This window comes from Drosophila albomicans, chromosome 2L (genome assembly GCF_009650485.2).
Source record: "Drosophila albomicans strain 15112-1751.03 chromosome 2L, ASM965048v2, whole genome shotgun sequence".
Lineage (NCBI taxonomy): Eukaryota > Metazoa > Arthropoda > Insecta > Diptera > Drosophilidae > Drosophila > Drosophila albomicans.
In genome coordinates, this window is record NC_047628.2 from 22,512,644 (window position 1) to 22,530,403 (window position 17,760).

The window sequence follows — 17,760 nt, forward strand, 5'->3', positions numbered from 1 at the left end:
TTACCGCGCCGCGCCCAAATTTTTTTCCCCAAAAAGTAAAACAAAGAGTTATTAAAAAGAAGTACTTCCATTTGTCATTTAATGTAATAAATTCCGCCCACTCCGCCCCTTAAATGAAAAAAACTTCTTGATTGCTTCAATCCAAAAGAATTTAATTGCCAAAGGTCCAAAAGTTGCGCATATAAAATTTGTATAACTAGAAATTTAGAATTTATGCCAATTTGTAAGAAGAAGAACTTTGAGATTGTATGTTTTATGTTTTCCAGGGTCGCATTCGTTAAATTCCATTTCACCGACTTAGTTTTGAGTAAAATACATAAACTCCATAGTTCAGTCGGCTTCACGTATTATTTTAAAATCCGTTTTTAATTCGATGCGCCATAAATTGCCTGATTAATCTCAGTTTTCTGCGAGTTCGTTCATTCTTCTTGTCGGACCGAGTGTTTTTAATGGTGCCACGATATTTAAACTTTGATCCAACCTGCTTCCAAATTTTACCAACCAAAACTTTCACAAATACATTCCGTCAATTGCGTCCGCAATTGTTGTTCGATATCTCGGGACGCTTAACTAGGAGACGTACTGTGGAACTGTGTGCATTTCCCCTGGCTATTTCATGTCATAAAAACAACACCGAACTATCATCATTTTAACTTGTTTTGCTTCTTTCATCAGAAGCCACCTGTGGATATTAAGAAATAAGTGCATATCAATAGGGCGGCTACTACAACTACTTACATAAGTGTGGCAATATTACTTGGGATGCGGACACAAGTGAGGATCGCTAAATGTCGCTAAAGATTTTCCTACACTAACGTTTGTTTTTACAACAACTTGTTTTGTGACTGTGTGCCGGCCATTTGTCACCATAAAAAGGTGATTGCTCTGTTGCCATTCAAAAAGCAACAGCTCTAACAACAACATTTCGGAGGCGTGTTGTAGCAATGAGCTTTGCAAGGCGCACACCAGACACAGGGTAAGTTTTCTTGTTTCCTTTTGAGGTAACGAGCCGGACATGGGCAACCGCCACCTTTAAATTGGAAATTTATCAATGAAAATCTTCTTATCGACATCCTCAATTTGACACATGCTGTGGCACGCTTAGCTCTAAACGATGCGCCGGACGCGCTTAATGCAGCGGACCACGTTAATTTTAAAAATGGGACAGACGGACTGACTCGAATGGTCACTTACATGGATATGTCGGAGGTGTGTTACAACAATTCCAAACACGTGGATCGGGTATGCCGCCCTCAGGCAATGGCGGACAGCAAACGCCGGGCGCGGGTGAGCATGGAATTGGCGCCGGCGCACCGCATGGCGGACTATGCGGTCCACAGCATGGACAATCATTACATGGACCGCCGCCGCATGGGCCACTTGGGCTACATCCGCCGCCAGTGCAGCATCCTCCACAGGAGCGGGCAAGGCCACCGCCGCCAGCACATGTTGCAGCAGTTGCAGCGCAACGCATGCGCTTATTATTGACACCCATTGTCATGTTGGCGAAGCGCAACGGGAACGAGGCTGGACAGCATGTCGGGGTCGGGAAGCACATGCATGCGGGTCGTCCTTGGCAAGCTGCCCGCGGACACTTGTCCTGTAGGCCATTTCGCTTGATGCAGTCACACGTCGTATACATAATGCCACAACGTAGCTCGCGACTGCGGCAGCCTCTGGGCTAAAAGGAATAAGAAGCGTTGAAGGCTTGGATTAGTAATATGAAAGGTCAGTTGCCATTGATACGTGTACTCTCGCCATAACATTCGGAAGTATAATATCAAGGCGAGCAACAGGATTGCAACGCCTTGATGTACGAGATTGATCACGTATCAAAGCAAGTGCAATCGAGTCGCTCACCTTGACATGGTCCACTCAGGAGTCACAGTTCCACTTGGTAGACAAAAGTACAAGTGCAGCACAACAAAACGAAGAAACGGAGAAATTGGCAAAATTCTTTGGAGAGCAAGTTGCTGTATGTGAATGCGTTGCATGTGATCAGCATGGTCCGCAAGGTCCACAAGTTGCTCCACATGGCAGACACGGTCCACTCTGGCCACACGGGCCGCAAGGTCCGCCACATGGTCCGCAGGGTCCACACGGCCCACAGGGTCCGCAACGGGTCTCACACACAGGATATTGATTGGTTGAAAAGCATGGTAATGGGCAGCAAGCACCGCCAGGTGCACATGGTCCAATTGGACAGGGTGGACAAGCGGCGCTCGGCTTATAATTGATTGGTCCATTTGGATAGCAGCAATATTCACGAGGCGGAGGTATATCGATCGTCTGAGGCTTCGGCTGGCACAGTATCGACTGGCAGACCTCGCGCGGCTCGCAAACACGCTTCGGATAGCATACGACATAGGGATCAGGTATCATCGATGGATAGTAGATAACACGCGGCTCGCGCACCATTTGCGACACCCAGACCAGTTTGGGCACCTTGATCACCCGCGTAGTGTCCACTACTTTCGGTATTGTGATCTGGCGACATCGATTCACCACCATCGGTTCGGGAACAATTTTCTCGGTGAAGACGACACGCTTCTTGCAAATGAGTCGCGGTGGCTGCTGCACCGTAATGCATTTCGGGAATGGTGGTGGAATGCGTGGCGCACACTGAGGCAGTGCATCCAGTTGTGCTGCATTATAGCACTTTGGAGAGCACTACATGGGGAACGTTTTCGTGGATATTATGGAGTTTGTATGGCCGAGTACACGTATCAAAGGAACAAGACAATTCTTTAAAGAATACTCACCTCAAAAGGTCCACAACAAGGTTCACACATCTTGATTTTTAAAATTTAATTTCTGAAGCACCGGAAATATTCCATCAGGTAAAGCAGACACACATTTTTAAATGAAAAAATAAAATTAATTCCCATTATTATTTAATAGTTAAATATATTAAGTTTTCTTTGATTGATTTCCACACTCACTTTAGTTGGTCAAGTTTTAAGATAATTTTTAATTTTTTACTTAAAATTTAGAAGCTAGTCGAAACGAAAGGTTCGAGAGTCAGAAAACTAATGATTTTGTTTTGCAGGCATCGCAGCCACGTGAACGGAAAACATTTGGGAATCGATTTCATGGCCTACTATGTGTTTTTTCTCAGCGACTACTACGATTTGAAAAACATTAGGTTAATAAATGTAATTTAGAAGACACTTTTTAATGCAGCATTCATAAACTTTCCCTTTTCCATTTGAATATTAGTCTTCTAACAAAGACTTTAATAAGGCTCAAAATAGAAAAATTCAAATTATTTTCCAAACTATCCTTAATTGCACATTAATTTCATTCCTGATAAATTTCGCCGTTTGAATATTTAAAACTGATGCCGCCTAGTCAGGGTCGAAGAATTTATAGTATGCTCTTGATAATTTTAATAATGTGCTCGCTTCGGCCTTATCAATCTGCTTGTGTGTTCAGCTGATTAGAGCTCTCTAGTGAAACCGCCTCATTTAGTTTACATCGCGAATTCGTTGCCAACGGAATAATGCTGAAAGTTGCAGTCATTGGAGCTGGTGTGAATGGTGTGTCGAGTGCAATCAAAATACTCGAGCATTTTCAGAATGCCAACAAGAATGTGCGGGTGACCATAATATCGGACGAATTCTCACCAAACACAACGGGCGATGGATCTGCGGGACTCTGGGGACCCTTTTTGCTCGGTGGCACCGATGAGAAGAAAGTCTAGTTGGTTTCCCAAGTTTAACTATGATAAGAAAAGTGCATTCATACAGTCTTTAACGTCTATAGCAAATGGTCCAAGGATGTGCATCAGTTTCTGGAACAGATCTGGTTGAGTGAGGATGCCGGCGAGGCAGGAGTGTGTCTGCTTCCCTGTGTGCGTTTGAGCACAGATCCGAATGCCAGTGTGGGCGACTTTTGGCGTGATATTGTCTATGGAGCAGTTGATCTAACACCCTCACAACTAGAGGTATACAACAGGAACAGAGATGTTAAGTTCACGTAAGTCTGCTACCCGTCAAGAGTCAAGAACCAACATACTAATCTCGTCTGCAGCTCGGGGCTCTCTTTTGTTACATACACTTCGGAACCCATCAAACTGTTGCCCTATCTGATGAAGCGTTTTGTGCGCAGAGGAGGAATTGTTCAGCAACAGCGTATTACGAATCTGGAGGGTTTCGTTAAGGATTCCTCATACGATGTGATTGTCAACTGCACTGGGCTCGGCTCACGGCAGCTGCTCAACGATGAGCAAATGTATTCTGTGCGTGGTCAAGTGTCGCGGGTCAAGGCCAATTGGATCTACTCTGCACTGTTGGATGAAAGTGACGATGGTAATTACATTATACCCAAGTGAGTATTGAGCCAGTCTCCGCTATGATGCATCTAATGATTCCCTTTAAATGCTTAGCACTGAATCTGTCGTGCTGGGTGGCACTCACCAGGAGAAGGACTACAACCTCAAGGTTTGTCCGCAGGATAAAAGCTTCATTATCGACGGTTGCCGTCGCCTGTTGCCGGGTCTAAATCATGCTGAGCATCTGTTCGATTGGGTTGGTTTGCGTCCGGGACGCGACCAACTCCGTCTCGAGGCTGAAAGATGTGGATCGAAGCTGGTCATACACAACTATGGACACGGTGGTAGTGGTGTCACACTCGCCTGGGGCTGTGCTGAGGATGTGCTGCAATTGTTGCTAGCGGCACAACTCAAATCGAAATTGTAACTGCAACTCGATTGTAAGTGTGCGTGTTATCAGCAGCAAATCAAGCACTTGACGCTAGAATACTAATTGTCCAAACATACGACTATTTGCTTATACGATGTCTATATACTCGATGAGCTGCAATAAACAAAGCTTATCACATTTCTGTTATCAGGTTTGCTCGTGTGTGGATTTGCTTCGAATTCAACTGGTTCCAGAGTAAATTTGATTTCTGAAATTGCAGCCCTAGAATGAACTGATGGTTTTCCACTCGAAGATATCCATTCTTTTAAATAATTGAAAATAACTGTGCTAGTTGGAGTTTTGATTGCTCTGAAAGTTTCTAGAACTGTACCAAATGAAATTATTCTACTCAGATTGATTATCGAGTAACATTTTTGTATAATAATTTTTCTTGTAATTTTTAGGATCTGCAAATAACAAGATGTGCAAATAACATATGTGTTTTAAAACCAATATTCATATAAGATTCACATTTTATTTTTATAATTTTTCACAATAATATTACATTTCATTCATACGCATAAGCTCCTCCTCACGCTCCTTGCGCTCCTTAGCCCTCAGCGCCTCGTGGAAGCCTTCAAAGCCGGGCATATCTTGATAATACAATATAGGATCTAAAGGCAGCAAAAAGAGCAGAGCATACATTTCATCCAGATCGCGGAGTACATCGAATGGCCGTTTATTGCCCACTTTATAGATGGAGTATATAGATCTGCCGTACTCGGCATATTCCGCCAAATCGGCGGCATTCTGCTCCCTTGTCGTCAGGGCTATGTAACAGACACGAGGCATGTGCATGTGCTGAGCCACAGAGCCAAAGACATCGAACATACAGATCTGGAAGTCGATGTCGGTATATAACTCATCGGGAAAGGCGACTTCGTGTACTGTCAGACTATCAAAGTCATCCAATTCCATGGCAATCTTTGTGTGCTGCATTAGTTCCTTTTTCAGATTAATGAACTCTTGAAACAATCCTTTAGGCACTGTTGATGGCAAAACAATCCTGCAAGTTAATCGAATTACTTTGGGTTCTATTAAGATCACGATAGGCTCACCAGGAATGCCATTCGTCTGTCATCCATTCGAGTAGAGCTACAGCAACGATTTGTGTCTCGTCCTTACTGAGCATCATCACAGAGCACTCATTTTGCAGGATGTGCATACAGTAATTGGAGAAGTTCTCCTTCATGCCCTCCTCTTCATGCAAACCCACGCCTTTGTACACGATATTCTGTAGAAAAGATTTCGTCCACATAAACTCGATGACCAGACTGTAATTCCTGTTGAAATTGTGTTATCTTCTCATAATTCTAGAGCTACCTAATGCAACTTGCTTGAAATGTATATCCGTTATGGGCATTCCCTCCCACACGTCCCATTTGATATCATATTGCAGAGGACGCACATCGGACATTTGGTATTCTCTTAACTTGAATTTAATACAGAAATTTTTTACAATTTACTTAGCAATTTATTGACATTATTTGAAACAGTGTTTTGTATTCTAGTTATATGATATCATTCGGTTTTATTACCCGCTCTTTCTTCTTCAATAATTGCCTGGGCTCGCCGCAATAATAATAAACGTGAATGTGAAATAAAAAATGCAAATGATATGTGTGTGTGTTTTGGTATTTTGGTATTTGTATTGTTTTCGAGGGAGGAAATGGCATAATTAAATGCGTATACAAGCGATAACAATCAAATGAAATAGGTGTAAATTTAATTTGTCTAATGTCTCAATTTGAATAAATATCAAATAGCAAAAACACACAGAAAAATACATCAGCCATGTTAATAATAACGTAAATCTACCCCTCACAAATTGAAACACGTCTCACTCGTAATACACACCTTAAGCACGAGATCTCGTCCTTTGCTCTTTTTTTCCTGCCTTCTCATTTCTCTGACTTAAGCACAGACCCCTTGGATTTTAAAATTCAAAGCACTTCGGGTGTCATTTACAGGGCAACAACCAATTGGCAACCGGCTTTTTTTCTATTTTTTTGAGAGAGAGGATAACTGAATTTGGGCGAACGCATTTTTAAATGTTTCCAACAACTTGTCAAATTCTTCGCTCCTGCTTGAACTCGCAGATATTCCCCCAGCATTGAGCATCCGTATCATGCCGTCAATTGTATATTTAAATACAGACGACACTTTTAATGTGCAAAGTGTCAGCTGGGCGGCTTCTTAGAGGGGTAAAGTCTGTGTCTATTCCGAACACGTAGTTGTCCTGTCTCGTGCCTCTTGATAAATTGAATATTGGAAAGAAATAATTTAATTTCGACATTTCTTTGGGTCATGTGAGAGCTTTTCTGGAATTTTCGCCATTTTCAACACATCGTTGAACTGCTCAAATATATTTTTAGAAATAATGTGTGAATTGTGTGTCTTTATATTTTTTGGTTATCTTTCATTTATTAAAAGATTGAGCAACAGTTTGTACTATAGCTAAGAGTGTCATTTTAGACTTCATAGACTTTTAATTTTAGACTTCAATTCTTTAATTTATACTAAATGCTTTTGTTCAAATTGAAAATTCAATATAAAAATTTTCTTCATACTCAATTTGAAAGCATACTTTTAGGACCGAGTTAAAAGACTACTCTTCATCAAAAGTTAGCTGCAATTGAACTGCAAAATAGTCATCAAAAGTTATTGCTCAAAATCCACAGAAATACTCATGGAAAATATGAAAATAGAATTTTCTGGTAATTCATAAGTAAATTTGGTGGCAAGTTGTTGCCAAGTGCGAGTATTTGGCCAACGGATTAGAGGCGAACTCATCGCAGTTTATGATGGGGCATAAAAACGTCTCATCTGGGACTCGTTTAATCCGCCAAATTGTTTACACGCACAACAAACTCACACACTCATACTCCTCCTCCTCCTCCTCCCCCTCATCCGTCTGTCAGCAAATCCAAAGCCCTAACCCATTTGGAAGCCACCTAAAAACTCAGAGCAACAATCGCGAATTTGAATTCATTCGAAAATCGTTTAACGCTCGTTGGCTGTTATTCCGGGCGCGACACCTGCGCATTCCCAATGCCTCGCCAAAGGTAAAGATGGGAGATTCCCCTCACCCCCTGAAACACATGCCTTGCCATGCCATCGGTTGAGCGACCCTCGTGACTTGCAACCGCGATGGCACTTTGTGTGGTTTTATTTAAAATCGAAAATGCGGAAATACAAAACGCACAAAATGAAAATGTAAAACGCCGAAACGGAAACGTTTCTTGATTGTAATGGCTGTGCCACATGTAGCACGTTCTCTCGTCCTGGTCATCTACTGACAAATGGATGCACTTGTCGCCAGCCGCAAGGTGTATGCACCACTGTGTGTGTTAGTGTGCATGTGTGTGTCTGTGTGAACGCGGTTGTCGCGCGGCAAACAAATAAACAAAGGGTTCAACAAAAGCAAGCGTCCAAAGTAATTCAAAACAAGCGCGTTATTGAAATTTTTGAGCGAAATGCAAAAGGATTCAGGATTAACCATTCCCATCTCTTTCTTTCTCTTCCTCTGCCTCTTTTTCCCCACCTCATCTGTTATTCTTTTCTCACACAAGAAACTTCTCTTGTTTTGTTGGTTTAACGCTTAAATAACAATTAATCAGCGTACTTCGACTGTTTTAAATGCGTTTTAGGTAGATTATATAGAAGGGGAATAATCTCATAGATTTTAATGTTGTATGTTAGTTTCATCACTTAGATTAGCATATTATTCTAAAATTACTATTTATGATCTTAACTTACAACTGAAATTCCTTTATAATTCAAGAATAGTTATAAACATATATAATATATAATAATAAGGTATAGTACAGAAATGGAAGCTCTCGAAGGATTTACGAATATGCTTTGCAAAATTCTCTTCGGGTAAACTGAATACAAAATATTAAGTATACGATTTCCAACTTTGAGTTGAGTTGAAATATTGTAGTCTACTTTCAGGCTGGGCATAGAAAAACAATTGTGTCTGTTGCTCAACATCTTCATTTTCGTTTTTAAAAGTCGAGTTTGGTTGCCCTGTTGCTCATAGCATTTATGGCTCCCATTGCATTGCTCCAAATTCCCATTTCAAGTCATAATTGCGCTTATAAAAACAAATTAAACTCCAATTTGAAGCGTCGACTTCCGAGTTGAGGCGAGTTGAGTCGAGTCGAGACGAGTGTTGTGGCGTGCGGGTTTGAGAACACGGCAAAAGAGAGACAAGAGACTTGTGGCCATAAGGAGGCTGTCAGACAGCGCCACAGCCTAAAGTTGGCAACCGACTTTTGCAACGTTTATGTGGCAAAAGGGGGAAAGGAGGAGAGGGAAATGGAAAACGTTAAGGAACTTGGCGTTTTGGGTTAAATGAAGTTAGCTTGTTGCGACTTATGCAAAAGTTTCTCAATTGCCTTCTGTATTATTGTTGTTTTCTTTTATTTTTATTGCCCTCGCCGTCGTCAAGTGAAATGCAAATTTATTCAAAATGTTCAACGGTTCAACGAAAAGTTGCCACCGCCAAGTCAGCCCGAAAGTTGTCTGGATTAAGGGCTACGGCGATAATTAAATACCATTTTTCGCATTTATATTTGCATCTCGCTGAATAATTACGTTTCCATTACGTTTGCCATTTGTTTAGCATTTCAACAGAAGTCAGTTGATAACTTAAATGAAAGTCGAATGTTTAAGAACAGTTTTTAGTATTAGAAATATTTTGATCTGAAATTTCAAATTAAAGCAAGCATATTTCCTTTTTCTTTTGGTAGAATCAATAGTTATAGCCCATAACTGTTGTTAACGACAGAAGAAAGCAAAGAGTTGAGCTCATTAGCGACACGCGATAGACGAATAAAAAAAGGTAATGGCAAATCAAAATGCTCGCAAGGATATGCAGAGCAAAAAGTGGCGAGCTGACGCTGACGAGGCGCAAATCAGTTACAACTATGGCCAGTTATCTCAGCGGGTCATCTCTTCACGAAAGGACAATTATGAGTGGACATGCTAATTTGTGCGTGGCGCTGGACATGCAGGACACATCGCAGAGGACACGCGCCAAAGCAGAATACCTCAATATTTGTTGAGCGAACGTGATTTGGCGCATTCGTCCAGGACAAAAAAGGACGAGAACGGGTCAGACAGACCGCGCCCTAAAGTCTAAAACGAGAAAGTGAAGGCAAAACCAAAGACAAGGGGCGCGCCAGTTGCGACAAATCCTTTGACACACGCACTCATGCCACATTGGCGTTGCCTAAAAGTATGCAAAATGTTTTGTTCACGCTGCACAAACAGGCGCTTTCAACAAACCACATACTAAGAGCTGGAGGTAAGTCCTTGAAGCGTAACCGCTGAGCACGCAAAGGGTTAATTAATTAAACGCGCTTTAGCTTTGATATACTCTTGTCTACTTGCAGCAAAGATGGATGTCGAGCTGGATAGCAATGTCTGTCTGCCACATTGGCAACTGGCAACTGGCAAACTGGAGTCGGAGTCTGAGAATGACTCCGCCCCAGACAGAGCTTGCCACATGCCACACACACACACTCACAGAGGCCACACCCCAAAGCACATTTCGCAGTGGTTGGCGTGCGCGTCTTTTGATGTTTTAACTTCGTCTTCGTCTCGCAAGAAAATGCCTCAAGCTGACGGGTTTTCTAATATTCCAAGATGCCTGGAAACTGCCGCCGAAAATGGTTATAAAAATGGTTGAAAGGTAAATGGAAGATAGAAGCATGACAGCATGACGTCAATTACAGGCACTTGACGGTTAATTAGAAGCTCATTTTCAATTAATCAAAACGCCAAAAGAAACGCCAATAACATCAGTTGGCCAACTTAACGGCATCGCGTGTGCAAGCCAAAAATAAAAGCAGAGGAAGTCAGAGATGAGGGGAAGGGAATGGAGGACAATGTCAACGCCAATTGATTGCCACATCGCATTAATAATTCAACAGGATCTCTCGTTGGTGTCGTTGATTTCAATTGAACGGAAAGTTGAAGTCGAGCATCTCATTTCGTACGCTAAATTATTCGAGACTTTGGGGACAGCGCGTGGAACATCAACAGCCTATCCACTTGCCATTAACTTTAGCTTCATCTTCGACCTGCACAGGTTAAGCTGCCACATGCCACTTGCCACACACACACAGAGCAGCGCACGGCACACCTATAAACATTAACTTGTCAATAAAGGTAATTCATTATGTCGCTCCAGCAATGCTCCGGGGAATGCTTTCGTGGCTGAAACAAATTGTCGACTGGTTACCAGGTAGTCTTGGTATTTGTATTTGGATCTGTATCTTTTTCGCCGCATCCCATTTGACATTCACACTCAACTGCACGAAACTGTGCGGTTTATCCATCGATGAACAATAAAATATTCCTCTGATGGGTAATAAAATGCTTATTGCTTATTGCTTAACGTGGCGCACACAAAAACGCGACGGTTTTGTGGCCACGATTTAGACCCAGTTAAGGGATAGCAGATAGCCCACTTGATGGCACAATTCACCACAATTTGGTTAGCTCAACTCTTTTGGCAAACAACCCTAAAGCTATCATCGAGATCCTTTAGCTTACAACAAATTAAATCTTTGATCTTTCATTGTTAAGAGTACTTGATATATCGATGGCAAATTTATATATTTATTTCATGTAAGTTTTAATATATTATATTGAAAACCTAACAATTTAATTTTACTTTCTCGGTCACGCAGATTGCATTCTCTAAAAACTAACGCCGAATCAATCACAAAAGTGAAGTGAAATATTGAAAAGTTGTACTGGGCAGCTTTGTCGTATACTTATTATTACTATATACACATTAATGGCTCACGAGAATGTTCAATAATTCAAGGAAGCACGCTTGCCTTGAACTGAATATAAAGAGCTGTGTTGACTCACTGCAGAACACATGCGACAGCCCAGAGTCCACAAGCCGCCTGCCACATGCCACACGCCGCATGCATATGCAACTCAGTTACGAGTTACGATTTTGGTGAGTAATTATTCATGCCAAGAACAAGAACTGTAAACAGTGCTAACTCAATTCGAAAACCAACACGAGAAGCAAACAAACTAGAAGACTGAAGGACAATGGACAAAAGTAGGCAGAACGATGAGCATGTGAATCCCGTTTGCATAACGAGTGACGCTCGAGTGGGCAGCACTTAAGGACTTGAGCATTGACATGGATTTCGGTGACGGGAATTGTGGGAGTTGAGAGTCGAGAGACGGGACATGTGTCTGTGTGGGGACGACGGAACCATTACTTAATTATCATAACAGCCAGGGCCAGGATCGCGGTGTTTTTGGCCAAAAGGGTTAAGAGAGCATTGCCCATAAAAATTGCGCCACACCCAGCAAAGTGAGTGTATCTATGTTGTTGCGTGGAGTGGGCAAACACACGCCGCTAATAAAATAATAAATATCCTGACTGCCAAAGCCTGGCCAGAAGCACAGCTCGAACAGTGAAGGGGTTAGCCGTGGAAGGGAGTGGGGCGGAGACCGCCCGTCGACACGCGTTGCCCCCGAAAATGCAAAACAATTTCATCAGCGTAATATATAGAGAGAGAAGGAGAGAGACGAAGGCGAAGGCGAAGGGGGTTGACAAAAAGCTCGAAAAGAGTTCTATAAATTGCCATATTTTATGCTTCAGTTGCCGTTGCCATTTCTGCTTCGTTTCGTTTCGTTTGCTTTCCATCTTTTTGTCAATTGAAACGCAATTTTCATAAAACACACGTGCGCCAAGCGATGTGCTGTGGTCTACACGTATCCGTCAGATACATTTTGTATCTCACGTCTGGACTTTTGTCAACGCTCTGCGACTATTTTCAAATGCTCCTACTCCACGAAAATATCGCTCGCTCCGACTGTGGCAACTGTGGCTGCTGTGTTTTAGCCATTCCGGCATTGGCCCCAGCGGAGCCGTTGCCAATGTTGGCCAAAGCACGTACTGCCAAACTCTAATGACAGGCAAATAAATTTCAAAGAATATATATTTCGAAAAATTGATCTGACGTGTCACGCGACCACAGCGACCACAGCGACTACATAGCCGTCTGCTCTTGTTTCTGTCTCTTGCTTTGGTCACCTCTGTTGAACATTCGAGAATATACGAAATGCGAGATGCAAAATACTCAACAAATAGCTTAATATATATACATTTTTTTTAGCTTGTGAACAGCACAAACAACGAAATTGTTTTTACGAAAGCTGACTATCAGTTAATGCTATTATTCTAAGATTAAATACATACATAGTGTTTTTATTGATTTCTGAGATTTTTCAATCATTGTAAAACATCTTGGGGTTATAACCTTAGATCACTTTTCCAATCAAGAGACTTTGCTCTGTATGTAAATATGTTTTTACTTGCATTACAAATCTACAGATGATTCTTCGGAATTTCACGTCAATGCATTTTATTTCTGATAACGTACTCGTTCCCTGCCTATATATTGAGCTCATTTCGCGATGCAAGTTCAGTTGCAATCTACATTTCCAAACACAAAAGATGATAGGACTAGCACTTATTGGAGCCGTCACTTATTATGTTGGATTAAATATTTATAGAGCGATCAATCACATCGTCTGCCCCAACGAGCAAGCAGGATGAATCCGATGACAACATCAGTTTAAATGGAGATGGAGATGAAGAGAGATAGCAGTCGAAAATCCGAAAAATAATAAAACATGTTTTCTTATTCTACTTGTATTTGTCTTAACCAGTGTTAATCACTGTAGAAATATCGTAACTTATTTGCAAGCAAGTTATGAGAAGATCATAATGTGAATACTTCCTCATACGAAGAGATAAAGCAAATGTAAAACGAGAAATAGTTCGCTTAACGCTTCAACTCGCTCAGCGAGTACATCAGCGTTTTCATGGTATAAAGCTAAGCAATTTTTGTTAAATTACTGCTTTAGGATGATTATTTAATTTAATGTATTGTCTGAAGCAATATTCTTGGTATTCTTCATTCATCGTCACATTTCATCCATTATACAGTATATTAGTATATATGTATTTATAGAAAGTTTCAACAAACATCTAAGTTTTCTAATTCAAATATGAATACTAGGATTTAAATATAAATGTTATGGCTGAAAACTCAAATTGATGATTAAGGTGCTTTGCGCTTTTCTTTATAATTTGGTATAACATTTTCCTCCTTTCGTTAGCCATTAAAAAAAAAACCAGTTTGTAATATGCATTCAATGATATCAGGTTTTTTTTTTTAGAGTCTGAATGGGAATATTCAATGTTGAATGGGAAATTATCAATGACTATTAATAGAAATAATCGCAAAGTAGCAAACCATTCATATACATATGTATACAAGTACATGTACATGTATTTGTTAGTTTCGACTGGATTTCGTCTCGTATGATGTGTTGAAACACTTATCTTTATTTTGCATACTCTTATTGCTATTATTTCCTGCTGTGCACAACAGATCCTTTATATCGTCATATAACTAAGTACATTGTTAGATTGTGGATCGCTTGATTTGTTAAAAGATTTCATTTATGGTTTTATGCTCACATGCCACTTAACAACTACCAACTACAACAATCGTAGATAAAAAGGCTTAAACGCGAACCGCCCGCAAGCCGATAAAAATAAATAAAACAGGGCCCAAAAATCAATTGAAGGCAATGCGCAATGCGGCTATCAGGTGACGACGATTATTCGAATGGACTCTGAACAGTTTCGAAAGGTATTTTTTGGCTTTTGGTTCTGTAAATACATTTGTACGATATGTATGTGTGTTTTATCTGCATAGCTTAACAGTTATTATATGTTAAGTTTGCTCGGGTTTTATCGTCCCGTCCCCATTGAATGGCGAACGCGGGGCCAAAGTTCAGCATGCGGCATGGTTACCACAAAAGGCCTTAGTGCTTCCTAATTGCGCACTAAATTAGCTCCAAACTGAAGAATGATAATAATAATAATAATAACAGTATAAAGAATATGAAGCACAACACTCAGTGACTCAATGAATGAATGAATGAAAGCCCAAAATACTTGGGCTCTCAAAAAAAACATGAAATATGCCGCCAATCAAAAAGAAGCACATCAAAATTACGCACCAAATTGCCGCAAAAACAAAGAATAAAAAATACTGAAAATTATTATGTGAAATGAAATGAAATAAAGTCAAGTGAATAAATATGGGCTGACCAACTGGTTGGCTTTACGAGTCATTCAGCATTTTTTTTTTTTTTTGTCGGTTTGACTGCCTTCTGGCACCGCCTCTTGTGTCAAAACTGCGACTGCTGATTTCAATTGCACGCTTCCGAAGCAAAACAATTGAGTGCCCCACTCAGTGGCACCCTATTTTAAGTGAAAATTATGATTAACTGGACTGTCGAAAAAATCGACAATAATTAACAGTGAAACTCCTTAGAGAGGGCGGTTCCAAAAGTAAGAAAAATTATTCAAAGTTTCTTATTTGTCAATCTAAATCAAATGTATATACATTTGCTTATTCAAATTTTAAATTTCCTAAGGATTTATATTACATGTTATTTAGAAATTAAGTAAAACTTTGTAATTATTATTAATATTTTATTTTAATAGTAAAATGTGAATAATTTAAATAAAATAAATAAGAGTTTTCTTATATTCTTAAATTTTAATTTCAAGTCTTCTATTATAAATGAAAATAATTAGCATATTTTAACTATTTCTCGATGTTTTAAGGTAAATTTATATTAATTTTACATTGCATTTTTTAGTATCACCTCGTTTTATGGAATGTCGACCGCGGTTTCGCTTTGCTTTCAATGCCGACAACCCCCTCCTTTACTTCACTCCTGTAGCACCCACACACCGCTTTCATTCCCTTCGATCTCAGAGAACTTGTCCCCAGCTTAAGCAACGAGGGCCGCAATGTAATTGAGAAGCCAAACATTCGGATCGGCCTGATGATCAATTTAAATTAAGCTGGAAGATTTTGTTTTAATTAAAAATCTTCAAATGCGCTTAATGACAATTAATTGGTCAACATCATCGACATTGGCTCTTCGATCGCCAGCAGATGGATCCAAGCAGTCTCCTAGCTTTGCACTTTCCAAGCGAAAAAGACCGACGACAGAGTTTTTACACCCCAGGAGATTGCAGTGGAAATGATGTTGATTCTCGGACTCATCAGAACTGAGATCGCCAGATGGCCTCCAGTCACGCAACCACCATAAACTGAGGTTATTGTGGGCATGTTTTTAGCTGCCTCATTTCCAAAGAGCTTTTCTCAATTGAAGCAAATCAAACTGAAAAGTGATGACACACCCACGCAACGCCTTAAATCGTAACTATTCCACTCTCGTTTCGCCTTCGCATGAATCAATGAAACATTTTTATAGAAAAATCAGTCGGTCTATCAGGGTGTTTAATTGAAGACTTTTTGCTTTTGGGTAATTGGAAAAAGGTTCTGCTGCGTAGCCAACCTTCTTTTGTCTTTCAAAGTAACGTAGAAAACTTTAACTTTTCTTCGATTTAATTATGAGCCTCTTTTTTTTGTAGTAAATGTTTCAAATTTACTCCTTTCAAAGTTATTTTCCTTTTTAAAATTGAAAAGGGTTCTCCTTCTTGTAAAACTTTATTTCTAATTATTACTTTTTATATTCTCTCAATATTTGTTGACCTTTTAATGAATTGGTATTAGTATTTAATTTCTCTTAAGCTCAATTTTCTTTCACTCTTTTCTTTTTAAATTTGTCTTTTATAAAACTTGTATATCTTCAATAACATACCTTTGTATGCATATTAAAATATTATTAGTCACGTTTTTACCAGAAAAGCTAAAGAGTCTTATTAACTCATTGTGTATTTTAATTACAGCAAGTAATGGCTTCGACACATAGTTGGAATAAATATCAGATGGCAGATCCCTTAATATATGTATGCTATATGCATGTGTGTGTACCTCCCAAAGGTATTTAAGAGTAGGGTAAATGTGAGTATTACTAACCTCGTTACTTAGCACAGCAACAGCTTATTATTAACTTGATGGCTTTTAAGCATACAACAGCAAAACCCAAATGATGGTCAGCAAAATTGACGCTAACAACCAGTTGTGGTCAGTTCTAAAACGGGGGAGAAGAGTGGGAGGAACGAGAACTCGGTGATAATCTGTGAAGTTTACAATGAACGAATGAAGTATAAAGTGACCTCGAGACTCGAGTCCAGCTGACAGTCCCAAAAGGCAGCACAACTGATGGACTGATGATGACATAATATGCAAATAACACACAAAGATACACAGGTAAGTAAACACTCACACACTTATACTTAGAATACACACACACACCTACATTTGCTCAGTTATATTTTCTATAGTTTTTAGCTTGATTTCTTTGGGGAATTTCTCGATTCTCTGTCGCCTCGCTGCATAAAAGAGTTCTCTAGAGTGTGTGTGTGTGTGTGTTGGAATGGTGTGTATGTGTGTGTGTGTGTGTTAGGTGTTCGTTTATCTTTTCAAACTGGACTTGATAATTTAGTTAATTACTTTAACATGTAAACTGGAACCGCTGAAAGGTGCGGAACATTTCGAGGGCGTCGCTACGGTAATACGGTGGAGGACGAGGGGGTAGTGCGGGGGTGCTAATCGTCGCCTTTGACAGCGGAGAATATGTCAGCGGGTTGTATTAGGTGCCAGTTTTTTGTGTTTTTGCATAAGCAAACGCGTTTACGTTGTAATTAAAATAATTACCCCTTCCGATTAACCCAGTTTCGCGTGATCTTCCCTCTTTGCTCTGCCCATTACCCTGCATACCACCCCTTCTCCCGTTCCACACTCTTCAGCGTTGACGTCGCTGCTCAATTTGCTGCATTTGGTCGTCCATTAGCCCGCATTGTCTCTCTTCAGTGAGGTTGCGTGCCTCATTGCCTGCCCATTGCTCTGCTCTGGCATTGTTATTATTTTGTCACATGTGAACTGAGGCGTAAGCGAAGCGATTACAAAAAGGGTGCCTCAGCTTCATACGAGGATACGATTATATGTATGATTCAGTTGCAACTGTTTGCATATGTAGCAAAAAAAAAAAGAAGAAGGAAAATATGCCG

At 40.3% G+C, this 17,760-nt stretch overlaps 4 protein-coding genes across 8 annotated transcripts in view; 2 read left to right on the top strand and 2 right to left on the bottom strand.

Moving 5' to 3' along the window:
* Nucleotides 1-124: 124 nt before the first annotated feature.
* On the bottom strand, nt 125-3,075 carry LOC117564503 (keratin-associated protein 5-3). Of its 3 annotated transcripts, XR_004571765.2 has the most exons (5): nt 2,943-3,075; nt 2,763-2,814; nt 1,357-1,681; nt 739-1,030; nt 125-682 (listed from the first exon to the last, which is right to left on the bottom strand). XR_004571765.2 is itself a non-coding variant. In XM_034243320.2 (4 exons), exons 2-4 carry the CDS (start codon nt 2,790-2,792, stop codon nt 672-674), a joined length of 528 nt encoding a protein of 175 aa, XP_034099211.1. In that variant the 5' UTR covers nt 2,793-2,814; nt 2,943-3,074; the 3' UTR covers nt 125-671. The 3 variants fall into 3 exon arrangements, 2 of the variants coding, with proteins under 2 accessions (XP_034099211.1, XP_051858364.1); XM_034243320.2 differs by lacking the exon at nt 739-1,030 and having other exon boundaries at nt 1,195-1,681; nt 2,943-3,074; XM_052002404.1 differs by lacking the exons at nt 739-1,030; nt 2,763-2,814; nt 2,943-3,075 and adding an exon at nt 1,861-2,008 and having other exon boundaries at nt 1,195-1,681.
* Nucleotides 3,076-3,465: 390 nt separating this feature from the next.
* On the top strand, nt 3,466-5,120 carry LOC117564501 (D-aspartate oxidase). 2 transcript variants are annotated; one of them, XM_052002575.1, is made up of 5 exons: nt 3,466-3,702; nt 3,766-3,978; nt 4,033-4,329; nt 4,388-4,713; nt 4,855-5,120. In XM_052002575.1, exons 1-4 carry the CDS (start codon nt 3,503-3,505, stop codon nt 4,698-4,700), a joined length of 1,023 nt encoding a protein of 340 aa, XP_051858535.1. In that variant the 5' UTR covers nt 3,466-3,502; the 3' UTR covers nt 4,701-4,713; nt 4,855-5,120. The 2 variants fall into 2 exon arrangements, with proteins under 2 accessions (XP_051858535.1, XP_034099208.1); XM_034243317.2 differs by lacking the exon at nt 4,855-5,120 and having other exon boundaries at nt 4,388-4,841.
* Nucleotides 5,121-5,175: 55 nt separating this feature from the next.
* Nucleotides 5,176-6,205, bottom strand: LOC117564502 (uncharacterized). 2 transcript variants are annotated; one of them, XM_034243319.2, is made up of 3 exons: nt 6,041-6,205; nt 5,762-5,986; nt 5,176-5,709 (listed from the first exon to the last, which is right to left on the bottom strand). In XM_034243319.2, exons 1-3 carry the CDS (start codon nt 6,118-6,120, stop codon nt 5,205-5,207), a joined length of 810 nt encoding a protein of 269 aa, XP_034099210.1. In that variant the 5' UTR covers nt 6,121-6,205; the 3' UTR covers nt 5,176-5,204. The 2 variants fall into 2 exon arrangements, with proteins under 2 accessions (XP_034099210.1, XP_051858536.1); XM_052002576.1 differs by having other exon boundaries at nt 5,762-5,977; nt 6,041-6,202.
* A 10,640-nt stretch (nt 6,206-16,845) lies between these two features.
* LOC117565395 (zinc finger protein 92 homolog) overlaps nt 16,846-17,760 on the top strand; it is a 30,844-nt gene continuing 29,929 nt past the window's right edge. The window contains exon 1 of the mRNA XM_052002536.1: nt 16,846-16,960. The gene's annotated coding sequence lies outside the window, so the exon portion shown is untranslated. The remainder of the gene's footprint in view (nt 16,961-17,760) is intronic.